Source organism: Aphelocoma coerulescens, unplaced genomic scaffold (genome assembly GCF_041296385.1).
Source record: "Aphelocoma coerulescens isolate FSJ_1873_10779 unplaced genomic scaffold, UR_Acoe_1.0 HiC_scaffold_146, whole genome shotgun sequence".
NCBI classification, from domain to species: Eukaryota; Metazoa; Chordata; class Aves; order Passeriformes; family Corvidae; genus Aphelocoma; species Aphelocoma coerulescens.
The window spans coordinates 95,263-115,785 of record NW_027183496.1 but is presented as its reverse complement, the minus strand read 5'-3'; the positions used below and the strand labels follow the sequence as shown (position 1 = coordinate 115,785).

Below are 20,523 nucleotides of genomic sequence, written 5' to 3'. Positions count from 1 at the left end.
CGGGGATGTTTTTGGGGTCCCAGGGAGGTTTTTGGGGTTCCCGAGATGTTTTGGGGTCCCCCAGGTGTTTTTGGGGTCCTGGGGGTGTTTTTGGGGTCCCCGAGGTGATTTTGGGGTCCTGGGGGTGTTTTTTGGGGTCCGGGGGGATTTTTGGTGTTCCCAAGGTATTTTTGGGGTCCCCCAGGTGGTTTTGGGGTCCCAGGGAGGTTTTTGGGGTCCCAGGGGGGGTTTTGGGGTCCCCCGGGTGTTTTTGGGGTCCTGGGGGTGTTTTTGGGGTCCCCCAGGTGGTTTTTGGGGTCCCAGGGAGATTTTTGGGGTCCCGGGGATGTTTTGGGGGTCCCGGGGGTGTTTTTGGGGTCCCAGTGAGGTTTTTGGGGTTCCCGAGATGTTTTGGGGTCCCCCAGGTGTTTTTGGGGTCCCCCAGGTTGTTTTTGGGGTTCCAGGGAGGTTTTTGGGATCCCCGGGGTGGTTTTTGGGGTCCCGGGGATGTTTTTGGGGTCCCAGGGGTGTTTTTGGGGTCCCCGAGGTGATTTTGGGGTTCCCGAGGTGTTTTTGGGGTCCCGGGGATGTTTTTGGGGTCCCCGAGGTGTTTTTGGGGTCCCAGGGATGGTTTTTGGGGTTCCCGAGATGTTTTGGGGTCCCCCAGGTGTTTTTGGGGTCCCAGAGATGTTTTGGGGTCTCAGGGAGGTTTTTGGGGTCCCCCAGGTGTTTTTGGGGTCCCGGGGATGTTTTTGGGGTCCCAGGGAGGTTTTTGGGGTTCTCGAGATGTTTTGGGGTCTCAGGGAGGTTTTTGGGGTCCCCCAGGTATTTCTGGGGTCCCAGGGGGGTTTGGGGGTTCCCGAGGTGGTTTTGGGGTTCCCGAGGTGTTTTTGGGTTCCCCCAGGTATTTTTGGGGTCCTGGGTGTATTTTTGGGGTTCCCCGGGTGTTTTTGGAGTGCCGGGGGTGTTTTTGGGGTCCCCCAGGGAGGTTTTTGGGGTTCCCGAGATGTTTTGGGGTCCCCGAGGTGGTTTTGGGGTCCTCCAGGTGTTTTTGGTGTCCTGGGGATGTTTTTGGGGTTCCCGAGGTGTTTTTGGGGTCCCGGAGGTGTTTTTGGGGTTCCCGGGGGTGTTTTTGGGGTCCTGGGAGCGTTTTTGGGTCCCAGGGGTGTTTTTGGTGTTCCCGAGGTGGTTTTGTGGTCCCCCAGGTGTTTTTGGGGTCCCCCAGGTGTTTTTGGGGTCCCCAAGGTGTTTTGGGGGGCCCCCAGGTGTTTCTGGGGTCCCCAAGGTGTTTTGGGGGGCCCCCAGGTGTTTTTGGGGTCCTCCAGATAGTTTTGGGGTCCCAGGCGGGTTTTTGGTGTCCTGGGGATGGTTTTGGGGACCCTGAGGTGTTTTGGGGATCTCGGGGATGTTTTTGAGGTCCCAGAGGCGGTTTTGGGGTCCCGGGGGTGTTTTTGGGGTCCAGGGGTTGTTTTTGGGGTCCCGGGGGTGTTTTGGGGGTCCTGGGGGTGTTTTTGGGGTCCCCCAGGTGGGTTTTGGGGTCCCGGGGGTGTTTTTGGGGTTCCCGAGGTGTTTTTGGGATCCTGGGGGTGTTTTTGAGGTCCCAGGGGCGGTTTTGGGGTCCCAGGGGTGTTTTTGGGATCCTGGGGGTGTTTTTGGGGTTCCCGAGGTGTTTTTGGGATCCTGGGGGTGTTTTTGGGGTCCTGGGGTGTTTTGGGGATCCTGGGGGTGTTTTTGGGGTCCTGGGGGTGCTTTTGGGGTCCTGGGGGTGTTTTTGGGGATCCTGGGGGTGTTTTTGGGGTCCTGGGGATGTTTTTGAGGTCCCAGGGGCGGTTTTGGGGTCCCGGGGGTGTTTTTGGGGTCCCCCAGGTGGGTTTTGGGGTCCCGGGCGTGTTTTTGGGGTCCCAGGGGTGGTTTTGGGGTCCCGGAGGTGTTTTTGGGGTCCCAGGGGAGGTTTTGGGGGTTCCCGAGGTGTTTTTGGGATCCCGGGGGTGTTTTTGGGATCCCGGAGGTGTTTTTTGGGTCCCAGGGGAGGTTTTGGGGGTTCCCGAGGTGTTTTTGGGGTCCCGGGGGTGTTTTTGGGGTCTCACCTGGAACCCCGCCATGGCGAAGGCGGCCGCCATCTCCCGGTCCCCGTTGCTGCCCTCCTCCCTCAGCACGGCCACGCGCGGCCCTGGCAGCTCTGGGGGACCCCAAAAATCGTCACCGGCGCCCCCAAAAACCCCAAAAACCACCCCAAAATCCCACAGACCCCAAAAACCCAAAAAAAAAACCCCAAAACCCCCCAAATCCCCAAAAATCCCATAGAAATCCCACCAACCCCCCCCCAGACCCCTCCCAGAGCCCACCCAACCCCCCCCGGCAGCTCTGGGGGACCCCAAAATCGTCATCGGGCCCCCCAAAATCTGCCCCAAAATCCCCAAAAAAACCCAAAACACCCCAAAAAAAATCCCAGAGAAACCCCATCAAACTCCCCCAAATCCCACAGAAATCCCCACAAAAAGCCCCGAAACACCCACCCAAATCCCCCCCAGCCGCTCTGGGGACCCCAAAATCATCACCAGGAACCCCAAAAACCCCCAAAACCACCCCAAAATTTTTAAAAAAGCCTCAAAGAACAACAAAAAAAAAACCCTAAAAATCCCCCAAAACCCCTCCAAAACCCCCCAAAAAATCCCATAGAAACCCCACAGACCCCACCCAACCCCCCCCAGCAGCGCTGGGGGACCCCAAAAGCATCACCGGTGCCTCCAAAACCCCCAACCCCCCCCAAAACACCATAAAAAACCCCAAAACCCCCAAAAGACCCCAAAAAATCCCATAAATCCCAACATCCCTGATGGCCCCAAAGCCCCCAGTGTCCCCAGTATCCCCAGTATCCCCAGTGTCCCCAGTATCCCCAGTCCCCCCAGTGTCCCCAGTGTCCCCAGTCCCTCAACATCCCCAAGGTCCCCAATGTCCCCAATGCCCCCAGTATCCCCAGTGTTCCCAGTCCCCCCAGTGTTCCCAGTCCCCCCAGTGTCCCCAGTGCCCCCAATCCCTCAACATCCCCAGTCCCCCCAGTGTCCCCAGTATCCCCAGTGTTCCCAGTATCCCCAGTGCCCCCAATCCCCCCAACGTCCCCAATCCCCCCAGTATCCCCAGTGTCCCGTGTCCCCAGTGCCCCCCAATCCCTCAATGTCCGCCCAGTGTCCCCAGTGTCTCCCCAGTGTCCCCAGTCCCCCCAGTATCCCCAATGCCCTCAGTGTCCCCAGTCCCCAATGTCCCCCCAGTCCCCCCAGAATCCCCCAATGCCCCGGTGTCTCCCCAGTCCCCCCAGTTCCCCCAGTCCCCCCAGTATCCCCCGTGTCCCCAGTGTCCCCAATGTCCCTGATGTCCCCAGTATCCCCAGTCCCCCCAGTGTCCCCAGTCCCCCCAGTATCCCCAGTGTCCCCAATCCCCCCAGTGTCCCCAGTGTCCCCAATCCCTCAATGTCCCCTCAGTCCCCAATCCCCCCAGTCTCCCCAGTCCCCCCAATCCCCCCAGTATCCCCAGTGTCCCCAGTGTCCCCAGTCCCCCCTTATCCCCAATCACCCCAATCCCTCCAGTGTCCCCAGTCCCCCCAGTGCCCCCAGTGCCCCCAGTGCCCCCCGTCCCCAATCACCCCAATCCCCCCAGTGCCCCCAGTGCCCCCAGTGCCCCCCGTCCCCAATCACCCCAATCCCCCCAATCCCCCCAGTGCCCCCAGTCCCCCCAGTGCCCCCAGTATCCCCAGTGTTCCCAGTATCCCCAGTGCCCCCAATCCCCCCAATGTCCCAATCCCCCCAGCATCCCCAGTGTCCCGTGTCCCCAGTGCCCCCCAACCCCTCAATGTCCGCCCAGTGTCCCCAGTGTCTCCCCAGTGTCCCCAGTCCCCCCAGTATCCCCAATGCCCTCAGTGTCCCCAGTCCCCAATGTCCCCCCAGTCCCCCCAGTATCCCCCAATGCCCCAGTGTCTCCCCAGTACCCCAGTGTCTCCCCAGTCCCCCCAGTTCCCCCAGTCCCCCCAGTATCCCCAGTGTCCCCAATGCCCCCAGTCCCCCCAGTTTCCCCAGTCCCCCCAGTATCCCCAGTATCCCCAGTGTCCCCAGTATCCCCCGTGTCCCCAATGTCCCTGATGTCCCCAGTGTCCCCAGTGTCCCCAATCCCTCAATGTCCCCTCAGTCCCCAATCCCCCCAGTCTCCCCAGTCCCCCCAATCCCCCCAGTATCCCCAGTGTCCCCAGTGTCCCCAGTGTCCCCAATGTCCCCCCAGTGCCCCCAGTGCCCCCAGTGTCCCCAGTGTCCCCAATGCCCCCAATCCCCCAGTCCCCAATGTCCCCCCAGTGCCCCCAGTGCCCCCAGTCCCCCCTTATCCCCAATCACCCCAATCCCCCCAGTGTCCCCAGTATCCCCAGTATCCCCAATGTCCCCAATGTCCCCAGTGTCCCCAGTGCCCCCAGTATCCCCAATGTCCCCAATGTCCCCAGTCCCCCCAGTCCCCCCAGTCGCCCCAGTCCCCCCAATCCCCCCAGTATCCCCTGTGTCCCCAGTGCCCCCAGTGTCCCCAGTCCCCCCTTATCCCAAATCACCCCAATCCCCCCAGTGCCCCCAGTCCCCCCAGTGCCCCCAGTGTCCCCAGTGCCCCCAGTCCCCCCTGTGCCCCCAGTGCCCCCAGTGTCCCCAGTCCCCCCTTATCCCAAATCACCCCAATCCCCCCAGTGCCCCCAGTCCCCCCAGTGCCCCCAGTCCCCCCTGTGCCCCCAGTGCCCCCAGTGCCCCCAGTGCCCCCCGTCCCCCCAGTCCCCCCAGTGCCCCCAGTGCCCCCCGTCCCCCCAGTCCCCCCAGTGCCCCCCGTCCCCAATCACCCCAATCCCCCCAATCCCCCCAGTGCCCCCAGTGTCCCCCAGTGCCCCCAATCCCCCCAGTCCCCCCAGTGTCCCCAATCCCTCCAGTGCCCCCAGTCCCCCCAGTATCCCCAGTGCCCCCAGTATCCCCAGTCCCCCCAGTGCCCCCAGTGTCCCCAGTCCCCCCTTATCCCCAATCACCCCAATCCCCCCAGTGCCCCCAGTCCCCCCAGTGCCCCCAATCCCCCCAATCCCCCCAATGCCCCCCGTGTCCCTCACCCATGTGCTGGACCATGGGTGCCACGTAGTCGGGGTCAAAGGTCACTTTGGAGGATGGTCCCCAGTGTGTCCCCAACGTCCCCAAACCCCCCAATGTCCCCAATCCCCCCAGTGTCCCCAGTATCCCCAGTATCCCCAGTGTCCCCAGTCCCCCCAGTATCCCCAGTATCCCCAGTATCCCCAGTGTCCCCCAGTGCCCCCAGTCCCCCCAGTATCCCCAGTATCCCCAGTCTCCCCAATCCCCCCAGTGTCCCCAGTGTCCCCAGTGCCCCCAGTATCCCCAATCCCCCCAGTGCCCCCAGTTCCCCCGTGTCCCTCACCCATGTGCTGGACCATGGGTGCCACGTAGTCGGGGTCAAAGGTCACTTTGTAGGCCGGGCCCCAGCGCGAGCCCAGGTCCTGCTCCTCCTGCTCCACGCAGGCCGGGGCCGCCTGCAGCCGCTCCAGCCGGAAACTCGTCTGCTCCCAAATGTCCCGCAGGTCCCCCACGGGCGCCGCCACCGCCTCGGTGCCACCCACCGACACCGTCACCTGCGGGCACAGCGGGGTTTGGGGACACTGGGGACATTGGAATGGTGGCATTGGGGGGTTGGGGACACTCAGGGACACTCAGGGGACACTCAGGGGACATCGGGGACACTCATCGACACTCAGGGACACTCAGGGGGCATTGGGACACTCAGGGACACTCAGGGACACTCAGGGACACTCAGGGACATTGGGGACACTCAGGGACACTCAGGGACACTCAGGGGACATCAGGGACACTCAGGGGACATTGAGGAGACATCGGGGACACTCAGGGACACTCAGGGACATTGGGGACACTCAGGGGACATTGAGGAGACATCGGGGACACTCATCGACACTCAGGGACACTCAGGGACACTCAGGGGACATTGGGGACACTCAGGGACCCTCAGGAACACTCAGGGGACATTGAGGGGACTCAGGGGACATTGAGGAGACATTGGGGACACTCAGGGGACACTCAGGGACACTCAGGGGACATCGGGGACACTCAGGGGACACTCAGGGGACACTCAGGGGACACTCAGGGGACATTGAGGACACTCAGGGACACTCAGGGACACTCAGGGCATTGGGGACACTCAGGGGACATTGAGGACACTCAGGGACACTCAGGGACACTCAGGGACACTCAGGGGACATTGGGGACACTGGGGACACTGGGGACACTGGGGACACTCAGGAACACTCAGGGACACTCAGGGACATTGAGGACACTCAGGGACACTCAGGGCATTGGGGACACTCAGGGCATTGGGGACACTCAGGGACACTCAGGGACACTCAGGGACACTCAGGGGACATTGAGGACACTCAGGGACACTCAGGGACACTCAGGGACACTCAGGGGACATTGGGGACACTGGGGACACTGGGGACACTCAGGAACACTCAGGGACACTCAGGGACATTGAGGACACTCAGGGACACTCAGGGGACATTGGGACACTCAGGGACACTCAGGGGACATTGAGGACACTCAGGGGACATTGGGGACACTCAGGGACACTCAGGGGCATTGGGGACACTGGGGACACTCAGGGGGTGTTGGGGACACTCAGGGACACTCAGGGACACTCAGGGGACATTGGGGACACTCAGGGGACTCTCAGGGGCACTGGGGACACTTGGGGGCATTGGGGACATTCAGGGACACTCAGGGACATTGGGGACACTGAGGGGCATTGGGGACACTCAGGGACACTCAGGGGACATTGAGGACACTCAGGGGACATTGGGGACACTCAGGGACACTCAGGGGCATTGGGGACACTGGGGACACTCAAGGGGTGTTGGGGACACTCAGGGACACTCAGGGACACTCAGGGGCATTGGGGACACTCAGGGACACTCAGGGGACATTGGGGACACTCAGGGGACATTGGGGACACTCAGGGGACTCTCAGGGGCACTGGGGACACTTGGGGGCATTGGGGACATTCAGGGACACTCAGGGACATTGGGGACACTGAGGGGCATTGGGGACACTCAGGGACACTCAGGGGACATTGAGGGGACATTGGGGACACTCAGGGACACTCAGGGACACTCAGGGGACATTGGGGACACTCAGGGACACTCAGGGGACATCGGGGACACTCAGAGGACACTCAGGGGACACTCAGAGGACACTCAGGGGACATTGAGGACACTCAGGGACACTCAGGGACACTCAGGGACACTCAGGGGGCATTGGGACACTCAGGGACACTCAGGGACATTGAGGACACTCAGGGACACTGGGGACACTCAGGGACACTCAGGGACACTCAGGGGGCATTGGGACACTCAGGGGACACTCAGGGGACACTCAGGGACACTCGGGGACACTGGGGACACTCAGGGACACTCGGGGACACTCAGGGACATTGAGGACACTCAGGGACACTCAGGGACACTGGGGACACTCAGGGACACTCAGGGGGCATTGGGACACTCAGGGACACTCAGGGGCATTGAGGACACTCAGGGGACACTCAGGGACACTGGGGACACTCAGGGACACTCGAGGACACTCAGGGGCATTGAGGACACTCAGGGACACTCAGGGGCATTGGGGACACTCAGGGACACTCAGGGACACTCGGGGACACTGGGGACACTCAGGGACACTCGGGGACACTCAGGGACATTGAGGACACTCAGGGACACTCAGGGACACTGGGGACACTCAGGGACACTCAGGGGGCATTGGGACACTCAGGGGCACTCAGGGGCATTGAGGACACTCAGGGACACTGGGGACACTCAGGGACACTCAGGGGCACTCAGGGGCATTGGGGACACTCAGGGACACTCAGGGGACATTGAGGACACTCAGGGGACATTGGGGACACTCAGGGACACTCAGGGGCATTGGGGACACTGGGGACACTCAGGGGGTGTTGGGGACACTCAGGGACACTCAGGGACACTCAGGGGCATTGGGGACACTCAGGGGACATTGGGGACACTCAGGGGACTCTCAGGGGCACTGGGGACACTTGGGGGCATTGGGGACATTCAGGGACACTCAGGGACATTGGGGACACTGAGGGGCATTGGGGACACTCAGGGACACTCAGGGGACATTGAGGGGACATTGGGGACACTCAGGGACACTCAGGGACACTCAGGGGACATTGGGGACACTCAGGGACACTCAGGGGACATCGGGGACACTCAGAGGACACTCAGGGGACACTCAGAGGACACTCAGGGGACATTGAAGACACTCAGGGACACTCAGGGACACTCAGGGACACTCAGGGGGCATTGGGACACTCAGGGACACTCAGGGACATTGAGGACACTCAGGGACACTGGGGACACTCAGGGACACTCAGGGACACTCAGGGGGCATTGGGACACTCAGGGACACTCAGGGGACACTCAGGGGACACTCAGGGACACTCGGGGACACTGGGGACACTCAGGGACACTCGGGGACACTCAGGGACATTGAGGACACTCAGGGACACTCAGGGACACTGGGGACACTCAGGGACACTCAGGGGGCATTGGGACACTCAGGGACACTCAGGGGCATTGAGGACACTCAGGGGACACTCAGGGACACTGGGGACACTCAGGGACACTCGAGGACACTCAGGGGCATTGAGGACACTCAGGGACACTCAGGGGCATTGGGGACACTCAGGGACACTCAGGGGCATTGAGGACACTCAGGGGACACTCAGGGACACTGGGGACACTCAGGGACACTCGAGGACACTCAGGGGCATTGAGGACACTCAGGGACACTCAGGGGCATTGGGGACACTCAGGGACACTCAGGGGGCATTGGGACACTCAGGGGCACTCAGGGGCATTGAGGACACTCAGGGACACTGGGGACACTCAGGGACACTCCGGGGCATTGAGGACACTCAGGGACATTCAGGGGCACTCAGGGGCATTGGGGACACTCAGGGACACTCAGGGACATTGAGGACACTCGGGGACATCGGGGACACCGACAGTGACACCGGTACAGGAGAACAGTCAGGGACAGTGACACAGGGACAGGGACATGGGGACACACGGACAGCCAGGGACAGGGGACACTGAGGGACAGGGGGACAGAGGGGACACTGAGGGACAGACAGGGACAGGGGGACAGAGAGGGACGGGGGACATGGGGACAGAAAGGGGACACTGAGGGACAGGGGGACAGAAAGGGGACAATGAGGGACAGGGGGACAGAGAGGGACACGGGCACAGAGAGGGACAGGGGGACAGAAAGGGACAGGGGACAGAGAGGGACAGAGGGACACTGAGGGACACTGAGGGACAGGGGGACAGAAAGGGGACAATGAGGGACAGGAGGACACTGAGGGACACAAGGACAGGGGGACAATGAGGGACAGGGGGACAGAGAGGGACAGGGGGACACTGAGGGACACAAGGATGGGACAGAGGGACACTGAGGGACAAGGGACAGAAATGGGACAAGGAGGGACACAGGGGATGTGAGGACAGGGGACAGTGAGGGACACAGGGACAAGGGGACAGAAGGACAGGGAGGGACACAGGGACGAGGCACAGGAGGACACGGGGACACGTGGGGACACTGAGGGACACGGGGACAAGGGGACAGAGAAGGACAAAGGGACAGGGGGACACTGAGGGGACAAGGAGAGACATGGGGACACTGAGGGGACACTGAGGGACAGGGGACACTGAGGGACATTGAGGGGACACTGAGGGGACACTGAGGGGACACTGAGGGACAATGAGGGACACTGAGGGGACATTGAGGGGACACTGAGGGGACACTGAGGGACAGGGGACACTGAGGGACACTGAGGGGACACTGAAGGGACACTGAGGGACAGGAGGACGTGGGGACAGGGGACAGAGAGGGGACACTGAGGGACACTGAGGGGACACTGAGGGGACACTGAGGGGACAAGGAGGGATAGGAGGACATGGGGACAGATGACACTGAGGGGACACTGAGGGACAGGGGACAAGGAGGGACATGGGGACACTGAGGGGACACTGAAGGGACACTAAGGGACAGGAGGACATGGGGACAGGGGACAGGAGGGGACACTGAAGGACAGGGGACAAGGAGGGACATGGGGGACACTGAGGGACACAGCGACATGAGGGGACACTGAGGGGACACTGAGGGGACACTGAGGGGACAAGGAGAGACATGGGGACACTGAGGGGACACTGAGGGACAGGGGACAAGGAGGGACATGAGGGGGCACTGAGGGGACACTGAGGGACACTGAGGGACAGGAGGACATGGGGACACTGAGGGGACAAGGAGGACATGGGGACAGGGGACACTGAGGGACACTGAGGGGACACTGAGGGACACTGAGGGACAGGAGGACATGGGGACACTGAGGGGACACAAGGACAGGAGAACACAGGGACATGAGGGGACACTGAGGGGACACTGAGGGGACACTGAGGGGACACTGAGGGGACAAGGGGGGACAGGGGACAAGGAGGGACATGAGGGGGCACTGAAGGAACAATGAGGGACGGGGGGACATGGGGACACTGGGGGACACAGCGACATGAGGGGACACTGAGGGGACACTGAGGGGACAAGGAGAGACATGGGGACACTGTGGGACACTGAGGGACAGGAGGACATGGGGACAGGGGACAGAGAGGGGACACTGAGGGACACAGTGGCGTGAGGGGACACTGAGGGACACTGAGGGACAGGGGACACTGAGGGGACACTGAGGGACAGGAGGACATGGGGACAGGGGACACTGAGGGGACACTGAGGGGACACTGAGGGGACAAGGAGGGACAGGAGGACATGGGGACAGGGGACACTGAGGGGACACTGAGGGACACTGAGGGGACACTGAGGGGACACTGAGGGACAGGAGGACATGGGGACACTGAGGGGACACTGAGGGGACACTGAGGGACAGGAGGACATGGGGACACTGAGGGGACACTGAGGGGACACTGAGGGACACAGTGGCGTGAGGGGACACTGAAGGACACGGGGACAGGAGGGACAAGGGGGACACGGACGCCACAAAGCCACCGCCCCTCCCCCTGTGCCCCTCCCCCGTGTCCCTCCCGCTGTCCCCCTGTCCCCCCGCTGTCCCCCTGTCCCCCCCGCTGTCCCCTCACCGTGGCGCGGGGCCCGTAGGGGCCGCTGTGGCCGATGGGGACACAGGTGACACCGGCGTCCTGGTAGCGGCGGCACACGGGGACAGCGGCCACGGCCGGCACCTCCAGCAGCAGCCCCGGCTCCTCGGCAAACAGCAGAGACAGCGCTGGGGACATCGGGGACAGGGAGGGGACAGTGAGGGGACAGCAGAGACAGCGCTGGGGACATCGGGGACAGGGAGGGGACATTGGGGACATCGGGGACAGTGAGGGGACAGCGCTGGGGACATCGGGGACAGGGAGGGGACAGTGAGGGGACAGGGAGGGGACAGCGGGGACAGTGAGGGGACAGTGAGGGGACAGGGAGGGGACAGGGAGGGGACAGGGAGGGGACAGTGAGGGGACAGGGAGGGGACAGTGAGGGGACATCGGGGACAGTGAGGGGACATCGGGGACAGCGCTGGGGACATCGGGGACAGTGAGGGGACAGGGAGGGGACATCGGGGACAGGGAGGGGACAGCAGGGACAGCGCTGGGGACATCGGGGACAGGGAGGGGACATCGGGGACATCGGGGACAGTGAGGGGACAGCAGGGACAGCGCTGGGGACATCGGGGACAGGGAGGGGACAGTGAGGGGACATCGGGGACATCGGGGACAGTGAGGGGACAGGGAGGGGACAGTGAGGGGACAGTGAGGGGACAGGGAGGGGACAGCAGGGACAGCGCTGGGGACATTGGGGACAGTGAGGGGACAGCAGGGACAGCGCTGGGGACATCGGGGACAGTGAGGGGACAGTGAGGGGACAGTGAGGGGACATCGGGGACAGCGCTGGGGACATCGGGGACAGTGAGGGGACAGTGAGGGGACAGTGAGGGGACATCGGGGACAGCGCTGGGGACATCGGGGACATCGGGGACAGTGAGGGGACATCGGGGACAGCGCTGGGGACATCGGGGACAGTGAGGGGACAGTGAGGGGACATCGGGGACAGTGAGGGGACATCAGGGACAGTGAGGGGACAGTGAGGGGACAGCAGGGACAGCGCTGGGGACATCGGGGACAGTGAGGGGACAGTGAGGGGACAGTAGGGACAGTGAGGGGACAGGGAGGGGACAGGGAGGGGACAGGGAGGGGACAGCAGGGACAGCGCTGGGGACATCGGGGACAGTGAGGGGACAGTGAGGGGACAGTAGGGACAGTGAGGGGACAGGGAGGGGACAGGGAGGGGACAGGGAGGGGACAGCAGGGACAGCGCTGGGGACATCGGGGACAGGGAGGGGACAGTGAGGGGACAGTGAGGGGACATTGGGGACATCGGGGACATCGGGGACATTGGGGACAGTGAGGGGACAGCGGGGACAGCGCTGGGGACATCGGGGACAGTGAGGGGACAGTGAGGGGACAGTGTGGGGACAGCAGGGACAGCGCTGGGGACATCGGGGACAGGGAGGGGACATCGGGGACAGTGGGGACAGTAGGGACAGCGCTGGGGACATCGGGGACATCGGGGACATTGGGGACAGTGAGGGGACAGTGAGGGGACATCGGGGACATCGGGGACATCGGGGACATTGGGGACAGTGAGGACATTGGGGACAGCAGGGACAGCACTGGGGACATTGGGGACAGGGGGACAGTGAGGGGACATCGGGGACATGGGGACATTGGGGACATCGGGGACATGGGGACAGCAGGGCCAGCGAGGGGACACTGGGGACATCGGGGGGGCTGGGGGGACACTGGGGACATCAAGGGGACATCGGGGACATTGGGGACACTCAGGGGCCATTGGGGACATCGGGGGGGCTGGGGGGACACTGGGGACACTGGGGACCCCCCGGGCACACGCGTGGGCGCCGCCGCGGTCACTCACGGGTGACGCCGGGCGGCGGCGCGGGGACATCGACGGTGACACCACAGTTGCCGGCGAAGGCCATCTCCAGGAGGCAGCCCAGGAAGCCCCCGTCGCTGATGTCGTGGCCGGCGGTCAGGACACGCTCTGGGGACACCCAGGTGGCACCTCAGGGTCACCAAATGTCACCTCAGGGTCACCAAATGTCACCCGGGGCCACCTCGGTGCCACCAAACGTCACTCGGGGTCACCCCGGGGTCACCCAGGGTGGGACAGCCCAGGAAGCCCCCGTCACCGATGTCGTGGCCGGCGGTCAGGACACGCTCTGGGGACACCCAGTTGGCACCTCAGGGTCACCTGGGGTCACCTCGGGGTCACCTCGGGGTCACCAAATGTCACCCGGGGCCACCTCGGTGCCACCAAACGTCACCCGGGGTCACCAAATGTCACCTGGGATCACCTCGGTGTCACCAAATGTCACCTGGGGTCACCTCGGTGTCACCAAATGTCACCTCAGGGTCACCAAATGTCACCTTGGGTCACCTGGGGTCACCTCGGTGTCACCAAATGTCACCTGGGGCCACCTCGGTGTCACCAAATGTCACCTCAGGGTCACCAAATGTCACCTTGGGTCACCTGGGCTCACCTCGGGGTCACCAAATGTCACCCAGGGCCACCTCAAGGTCACCAAATGTCACCCAGGGTCACCAAATGTCACCTTGGGTCACCTGGGGTCACCTCAGGGTCACCAAATGTCACCCAGGGTCACCAAATGTCACCCGGGGTCACCTGGGGCCACCTCGGGGTCACCAAATGTCACCTGGGGCCATCTCAGGGTCACCAAATGTCACCCAGGGTCACCAAATATCACCTGGGGTCACCTTGGGGTCACCAAATGTCACCTCGGGGTCACCAAATGTCACCCAGGGTCACCAAATGTCACCTGGGGTCACCTCAGGGTCACCAAACGTCACCCAGGGTCACCAAATGTCACCTGGGGTCACCTGGGGCCACCTCGGGGTCACCAAATGTCACCAAATGTCACCCGGGGTCACCTCAGGGTCACCAAATGTCACCCGGGGCCACCTCGGGGTCACCAAACGTCACCCAGGGTCACCAAATGTCACGTGGGGTCACGTGGGGTCACGTGGGGTCACGTGGGGTCACCAAATGTCACCAAATGTCACCCGGGGCCACCTCGGGGTCACCAAATGTCACCCAGGGTCACCAAATGTCACCTGGGGTCACCTCAGGGTCACCAAATGTCACCCGGGGTCACCTCGGGGTCACCTCAGGGTCACCAAATGTCACCCAGGGTCACCAAATGTCACCCGGGGTCACCTCGGGGTCACCAAATGTCACCCGGGGCCACCTCAGTGCCACCAAATGTCACCCAGGGTCACCAAATGTCACCCGGGGCCACCTCGGTGTCACCAAACGTCACCCAGGGTCACCAAATGTCACCTGGGGCCACCTGGGGTCACCAAATGTCACCCAGGGTCACCAAATGTCACCTCGGGGTCACCAAATGTCACCTGGGGCCACCTGGGGTCACCAAATGTCACCTGGGGTCACCTGGGGCCACCTCGGGGTCACCAAATGTCACCAAATGCCACCTCAGGGTCACCAAATGTCACCCGGGGTCACCTCGGTGTCACCAAATGTCACCTGGGGCCACCTGGGGTCACCAAATGTCACCCGGGGTCACCAAATGTCACCTGGGGTCACCTCAGGGTCACCAAATGTCACCTGGGGCCACCTGGGGTCACCAAATGTCACCCAGGGTCACCAAATGTCACCTGGGGTCACCTGGGGTCACCAAATGTCACCAAATGTCACCAAATGTCACCCGGGGCCACCTCAGGGTCACCAAATGTCACCTGGGGTCACCAAATGTCACCCAGGGCCACCTCAGTGCCACCAAATGTCACCTCAGGGTCACCAAATGTCACCTGGGGCCACCTCGGTGCCACCAAATGTCACCCGGGGTCACCTCGGGGTCACCAAATGTCACCGGGGTCACTCAGGGTCATCTCAGGGGAGCCCCAAACCCCTCCCCAGGTTGGGAAATCCCAAAATCTGAGCCGAGGGGATCCCAAAATTTCCCACCTGCAGCCCCAAATTCTTCACACCTGGACCCCAAAATTCCCTCCCGGAGAGCGTTTCCCGCAAATCCCAAATTATCCCCTTCAACCCCCCCCGAAAGTCCCTCAAATCCCCCCCAAAACCCCCAAATTCCATCCGAAATGCCCCCGAAATTCCCCCCAACCTCCCCAAATCCCCCAAACTGCCCCAAATCTCCTCAAATCCTCCCCAAATCCCCCAAACTGCCCCAAATCCTCCCCAAATCCCCCAAACTGCCCCAAATCTCCCCAAATCCTCCCCAAATCCCCCAAACTGCCCCAAATCTCCCCAAATCCTCCCCAAATCCCCCAAACTGCCCCAAATCCTCCCCAAATCCCCCAAACTGCCCCAAATCTCCCCAAATCCTCCCCAAATCCCCCAAACTGCCCCAAATCCTCCCCAAATCCCCCAAACTGCCCCAAATCTCCTCAAATCCTCCCCAAATCCCCCAAATCTCCTCGAATCCTCCCCAAATCCTCCAAACTGCCCCAAATCTCCTCAAATCCTCCCCAAATCCCCCAATTCCGGCCCCTTAAAATCCCACAAAATCTCCCCCAAATCCCCTCAAATCCTCCCAAATCGCCCCCAAATCCCCCTCAAATCCACCCAAAATCCCAAAAATCCCAAATATCCCCCCCCAACCTCCCCCCAAAACCCCTCAACTTCCATCGAAACTCCCCCGAATCCCCCTAAACTCCCCCCAAATCCTCCCAAACCCCACCCAAACCCCCTAAAATCCCCTCAGACTCACCCGAATCCCCGCAAATCCACCCCAAAAATTCACCCAGACTCCACCCAAAACCCCAAAACCGCCGGTTTTGGCCCCAAACCTTTGAGCAGCTCCTGGGTGACGTTGAAGGCGCTCTCGAGGCTCCGCGGCTCGTCCAGGTCGGGGCAGGCGTCGCCCACCTGGGCAAACACCTGGGCCAGGGCCGAGCCCCCCAGGCGGTGCTGGCCCGGGTTCAGCTGCACCCACAGCAGGGCCCCTGCCGAACCCCAAAAATCAGCGCCCAAATCGCCCCAAAAACGGCCCAAATCCACCCAAAAACGGCCCCAGAACAGCTCGGGACAAAATCGGGACAAAAAAGGGACCAAAATGGCACAAAATGGAGCCAAAATGGAGCCAAAAGTGGCCCCAGACACACCCGGGGACACCAAATCCCACCCAGGACCCCAAAATCGGCACCAAAATGTCCCAAAACACCCCACAGTGACCCCAAATATCCCGAAAATGGCCCCAAAAACACCTGGGAAAAATTGTTACAAAAAAGGCCCAAAATGACCCAAAATGGAGCCAAAATTGGCCCCAGACACACCCGGGGACACCAAATCCCACCCAGGACCCCAAAATTGGCCCAAAATGTCCCAAAACACCCCACAGTGACCCCAAATATCCCGAAAATGGCCCCAAAAACACCCATGAAAAACTGGGACAAAAAGGGCCCAAAATGGAGCCAAAATGGAGCCAAAATTGGCCCCGGACACACCCGGGGACACCAAATCCCACTCAGGACCCCAAAATTGGCATCAAAATGTCCCAAAGTGACCCCAAAAGTCTCCAAAATGGCCCCAAAAACACCTGGGAAAAACTGGGACAAAAAGGGCCCAAAATGGAGCCAAAATGGAGCCAAAAGTGGCCCCAGACACACCCGGGGACACCAAATCCCACCCAGGACACCAAAATCGGCACCAAAATATCCCAAAATGTCCCAAAGTGACCCCAAAAATCCCAAAAACGGCCCCAAAAACACCTGGGAGAAATTGTTACAAAAAAGGGCCAAAAATGACCCAAAATGGAGCCAAAAGTGGCCCCAGACACACCTGGGGACACCAAATCCCACTCGGGACCCCAAAATTAGCCCAAAATGTCCCAAAACATCCCAAAGTGACCCCAAATATCCCAAAAATGGCCCCAAAAACGCCTGGGAAAAATTGTTACAAAAAAGGCCCAAAATGACCCAAAATGGAGCCAAAATTGGCCCCGGACACACCCGGGGACACCAAATCCCACTCAGGACACCAAAATTGGCACCGAAATGTCCCAAAATGTCCCAAAGTGACCCCAAAAATGGCCCAAAAAAACCCTGGGGAAAACTGGGACAAAAAAGGCCCAAAATGGAGCCAAAATGGAGCCAAAAGTGGCCCCGGACACACCTGGGGACACCAAATCCCACCCAGGACCCCAAAATTGGCACCGAAATGTCCCAAAATGTCCCAAAGTGACCCCAAAAATGGCCCAAAAAAACCCTGGGGAAAACTGGGACAAAAAAGGCCCAAAATGACCCAAAATGGAGCCAAAAGTGGCCCCGGACACACCTGGGGACACCAAATCCCACCCAGGTCCCCAAAATCAGCACCAAAATGTCCCAAAATGTCCCAAAGCGACCCCAAATATCCCAGAAACGGCCCCAAAAACACCCAGGAAAAAGTGGGACAAAAAAGGTTCCAAAATGGCCCAAAATTGAGCCAAAAGTGGCCCCGGACACACCCAGGGACACCAAATCCCACCTGGAATCCCAAAAGTGGCATCAAAATGTCCCAAAACGTCCCAAAGTGACCCCAAATATGCCAAAGTGACCCAAATATCCCAAAAATGGCCCCGAAACCAGGTGGGAGAAGAAATCACTCCCAAAAAGGTCCCCAAATGTCCCCAGGGTGTCCCCAGGGTGTCCCCAAATGTCCCCAGGGTGTCCCCAGGGTGTCCCAAGGTGTCCCCAGCCCCCCCAGGGTGTCCCCAGGGTGTCCCCAGGGTGTCCCCATGTCCCCCCAGGGTGTCCCAAGGTGTCCCCAGGGTGTCCCAGGGTGTCCCCAGGGTGTCCCCAAGGTGTCCCCAGGGTGTCCCCATGTCCCCCCAGGGTGTCCTCAGGGTGTCCCCAGGGTGTCCCCAGGGTGTCCCAAGGTGTCCCAGGGTGTCCCCAGGGTGTCCCCATGTCCCCCCCGCCGTCCCCGCCCCTCACCGCGGTCGTTGGGACACTTGAGGTCGGGGGTGACGGTGGCGGTGACGTCGGGGCACACGGCGTAGGCCGAGATCACCAGGGCGCCTGCGGGGCCAGCGCCCGTGTCACCAACGTGTCCCCGCGTCCCCTGGGGGTCCCCAATGTCCCCTGGGGGTCCCCAATGTCCCCTGGGTGTCCCCTGGGTGTCCCCAGGGTGCCCCCAACATCCCCTGAGTGTCCCCAGTGTCCCCAGCGTGTCCCCAGTGTCCCCAGTGTCCCCTGGGGGTCACCAACGTGTCCCCAACATCCCCTGGGGGTCCCCAATGTCCCCTGGGGGTCACCGATGTCCCCTGGGTGTTCCCAGTGTCCCCTGGGTGTCCCCCCAGTGCCCCCAACATCCCCTGAGTGTCCCCAACATCCCCAATGTCCCCTGGGTGTCCCCTGGGTGTCCCCAACACCCCCAACATGTCCCTGGTGTCACCAACGTGTCCCCAGCGTCCCCTGGGGGTCCCCTGGGTGTCCCCAGTGTCCCCAATGTCCCCTGGGGGTCCCCAATGTCCCCTGGGTGTCCCCTGGGTGTCCCCAGGGTGTCCCCAACATCCCCTGGGTGTCCCCCCAGTGTCCCCAACATCCCCTGGGTGTTCCCAGTGTCCCCTGGGTGTCCCCAACATGTCCCCAGTGTGTCCCCAAAGTCCCCTGGGTGTCACCAACGTCCCCAATGTCCCCTGGGTGTCCCCAACATCCTCTGGGTGTCACCAACGTCCCCAACATCCCCTGGGTGTCCCCAATGTCCCCTGGGTGTCCCTTGGGCGTTCCCAGGGTGTCCCCAACATCCCCTGGGTGTCCCCAGCGTCCCCAATGTGTCCCCAGTGTCCCCAACATCCCCTGGGTGTCACCAACGTGTCCCCAGTCCCCCCAATATCCCTGATGTCCCCAATCCCCAATGTCCCCAATGCCCCCAATCCCCCCAGTGTCCCCAGTGTCCCCAATCCCTCCAGTGTCCCCAATGTCCCTGATGTCCCCAATGTCCCCAATGTCCCCAATCCCCCCAACCCCCCCAGTCCCCCCCAGTGGCCCCAGTCCCCCCCCAGTGGCCCCAGTCCCCCCAGTGTCCCTGATGTCCCCAATCCCCAATGTCCCCAATCCCCCCAGTCCCCCCCCAGTGTCCCCAGTCCCCCCAGTGTCCCTGATGTCCCCAATCCCCAATGTCCCCAATCCCCCCAGTCCCCCCCCAGTGTCCCCAGTCCCCCCGGTGTCCCCGACGGTGTCACCAGGGGCCATCACGGTGTCCTTCCCCACTCGGGCCGCCATGCTCAGCGAGTCCTTGCCGCCGTCGATGGCCACCCCCAGGCGGTGCATGGCGGCCACCAGCGCCTCACAGGCGGCCACCAGCGCCCCGCCCTCCGCGCCCGTCTTGGCGCCCCACATCCAATTCCCCGAGCACTTCACGTCCTGGGGACGGACAGGGGACAGAGGAACAGACGGACAGACAGGGGACAGACAGGGGACAGACAGGGGGACAGAGGGACAGAGGGACAGAGGGACAGAGGGACAGACGGGGACAGAGGGACAGACAGGGGACAGACAGGGGGACAGAGGGACAGAGGGACAGAGGGACAGAGGGGACAGACGGGGACAGAGGGACAGACAGGGGACAGAGGGACAGAGGGACAGAGGGACAGAGAGACAGAGGGGACAGACGGGGACAGAGGGACAGAGGGGACAGAGGGACAGACAGGGGACAGAGGGACAGAGGGACAGAGGGACAGAGAGACAGAGGGGACAGACGGGGACAGAGGGACAGAGGGGACAGAGGGACAGACAGGGGACAGAGGGACAGACAGGGGACAGAGGGGACAGAGGACAGAGGGACAGAGGGGACAGAGGGACAGAGGGACAGAAGGACAGAAGGACAGAGGGACAGAGGGGATTTTGGGGACAGTGGGGCCAGGGGACACAGAGGGGGACGCGGAGGTGCCCCAATCGAAGGGGACACAGGCGAGGGGAAGGGGCGGCTCAGCGGCACAGCCCGGCACCGCCCGGCACCGCCCGGCACAGCCCGGCACAGCCCGGCACCGCCCGGCACAGCCCGGCACAGCCCGGCACCGCCCGGCACCGCCTGGCACCGCCTGGCACCGCCCGGCACCGCCCGGCACCGCCCGGCACAGCCCGGCACCGCCCGGCACCGCCCGGCACCGCCCGGCACCGCCCGGCACAGCCCGGCACAGCCCGGCACCGCCTGGCACCGCCTGGCACCGCCCGGCACCGCCCGGCACCGCCCGGCACAGCCCGGCACAGCCCGGCACAGCCCGGCACCGCCCGCTGCTGCCACCCCCGGAGCCCCCAACGTCCCCAACCCCCAACATCCCCGATGTCCCCAGCATCCCCAGTATCCCCAGTAT

The 20,523-nt window shown here is 62.3% G+C and overlaps 1 protein-coding gene across 1 annotated transcript in view; it reads right to left on the bottom strand.

Annotated features, from left to right (window-relative positions):
* PFAS (phosphoribosylformylglycinamidine synthase) overlaps positions 1 to 20,523 on the bottom strand; it is a 109,550-nt gene that overhangs the window by 25,508 nt on the left and 63,519 nt on the right. The window contains 7 exon segments of the mRNA XM_068998689.1: positions 2,067 to 2,158; positions 5,419 to 5,629; positions 11,228 to 11,373; positions 13,083 to 13,208; positions 16,016 to 16,171; positions 18,143 to 18,226; positions 19,393 to 19,573. Of these exon segments, the coding sequence (XP_068854790.1) occupies positions 2,067 to 2,158; positions 5,419 to 5,629; positions 11,228 to 11,373; positions 13,083 to 13,208; positions 16,016 to 16,171; positions 18,143 to 18,226; positions 19,393 to 19,573 (996 nt within the window).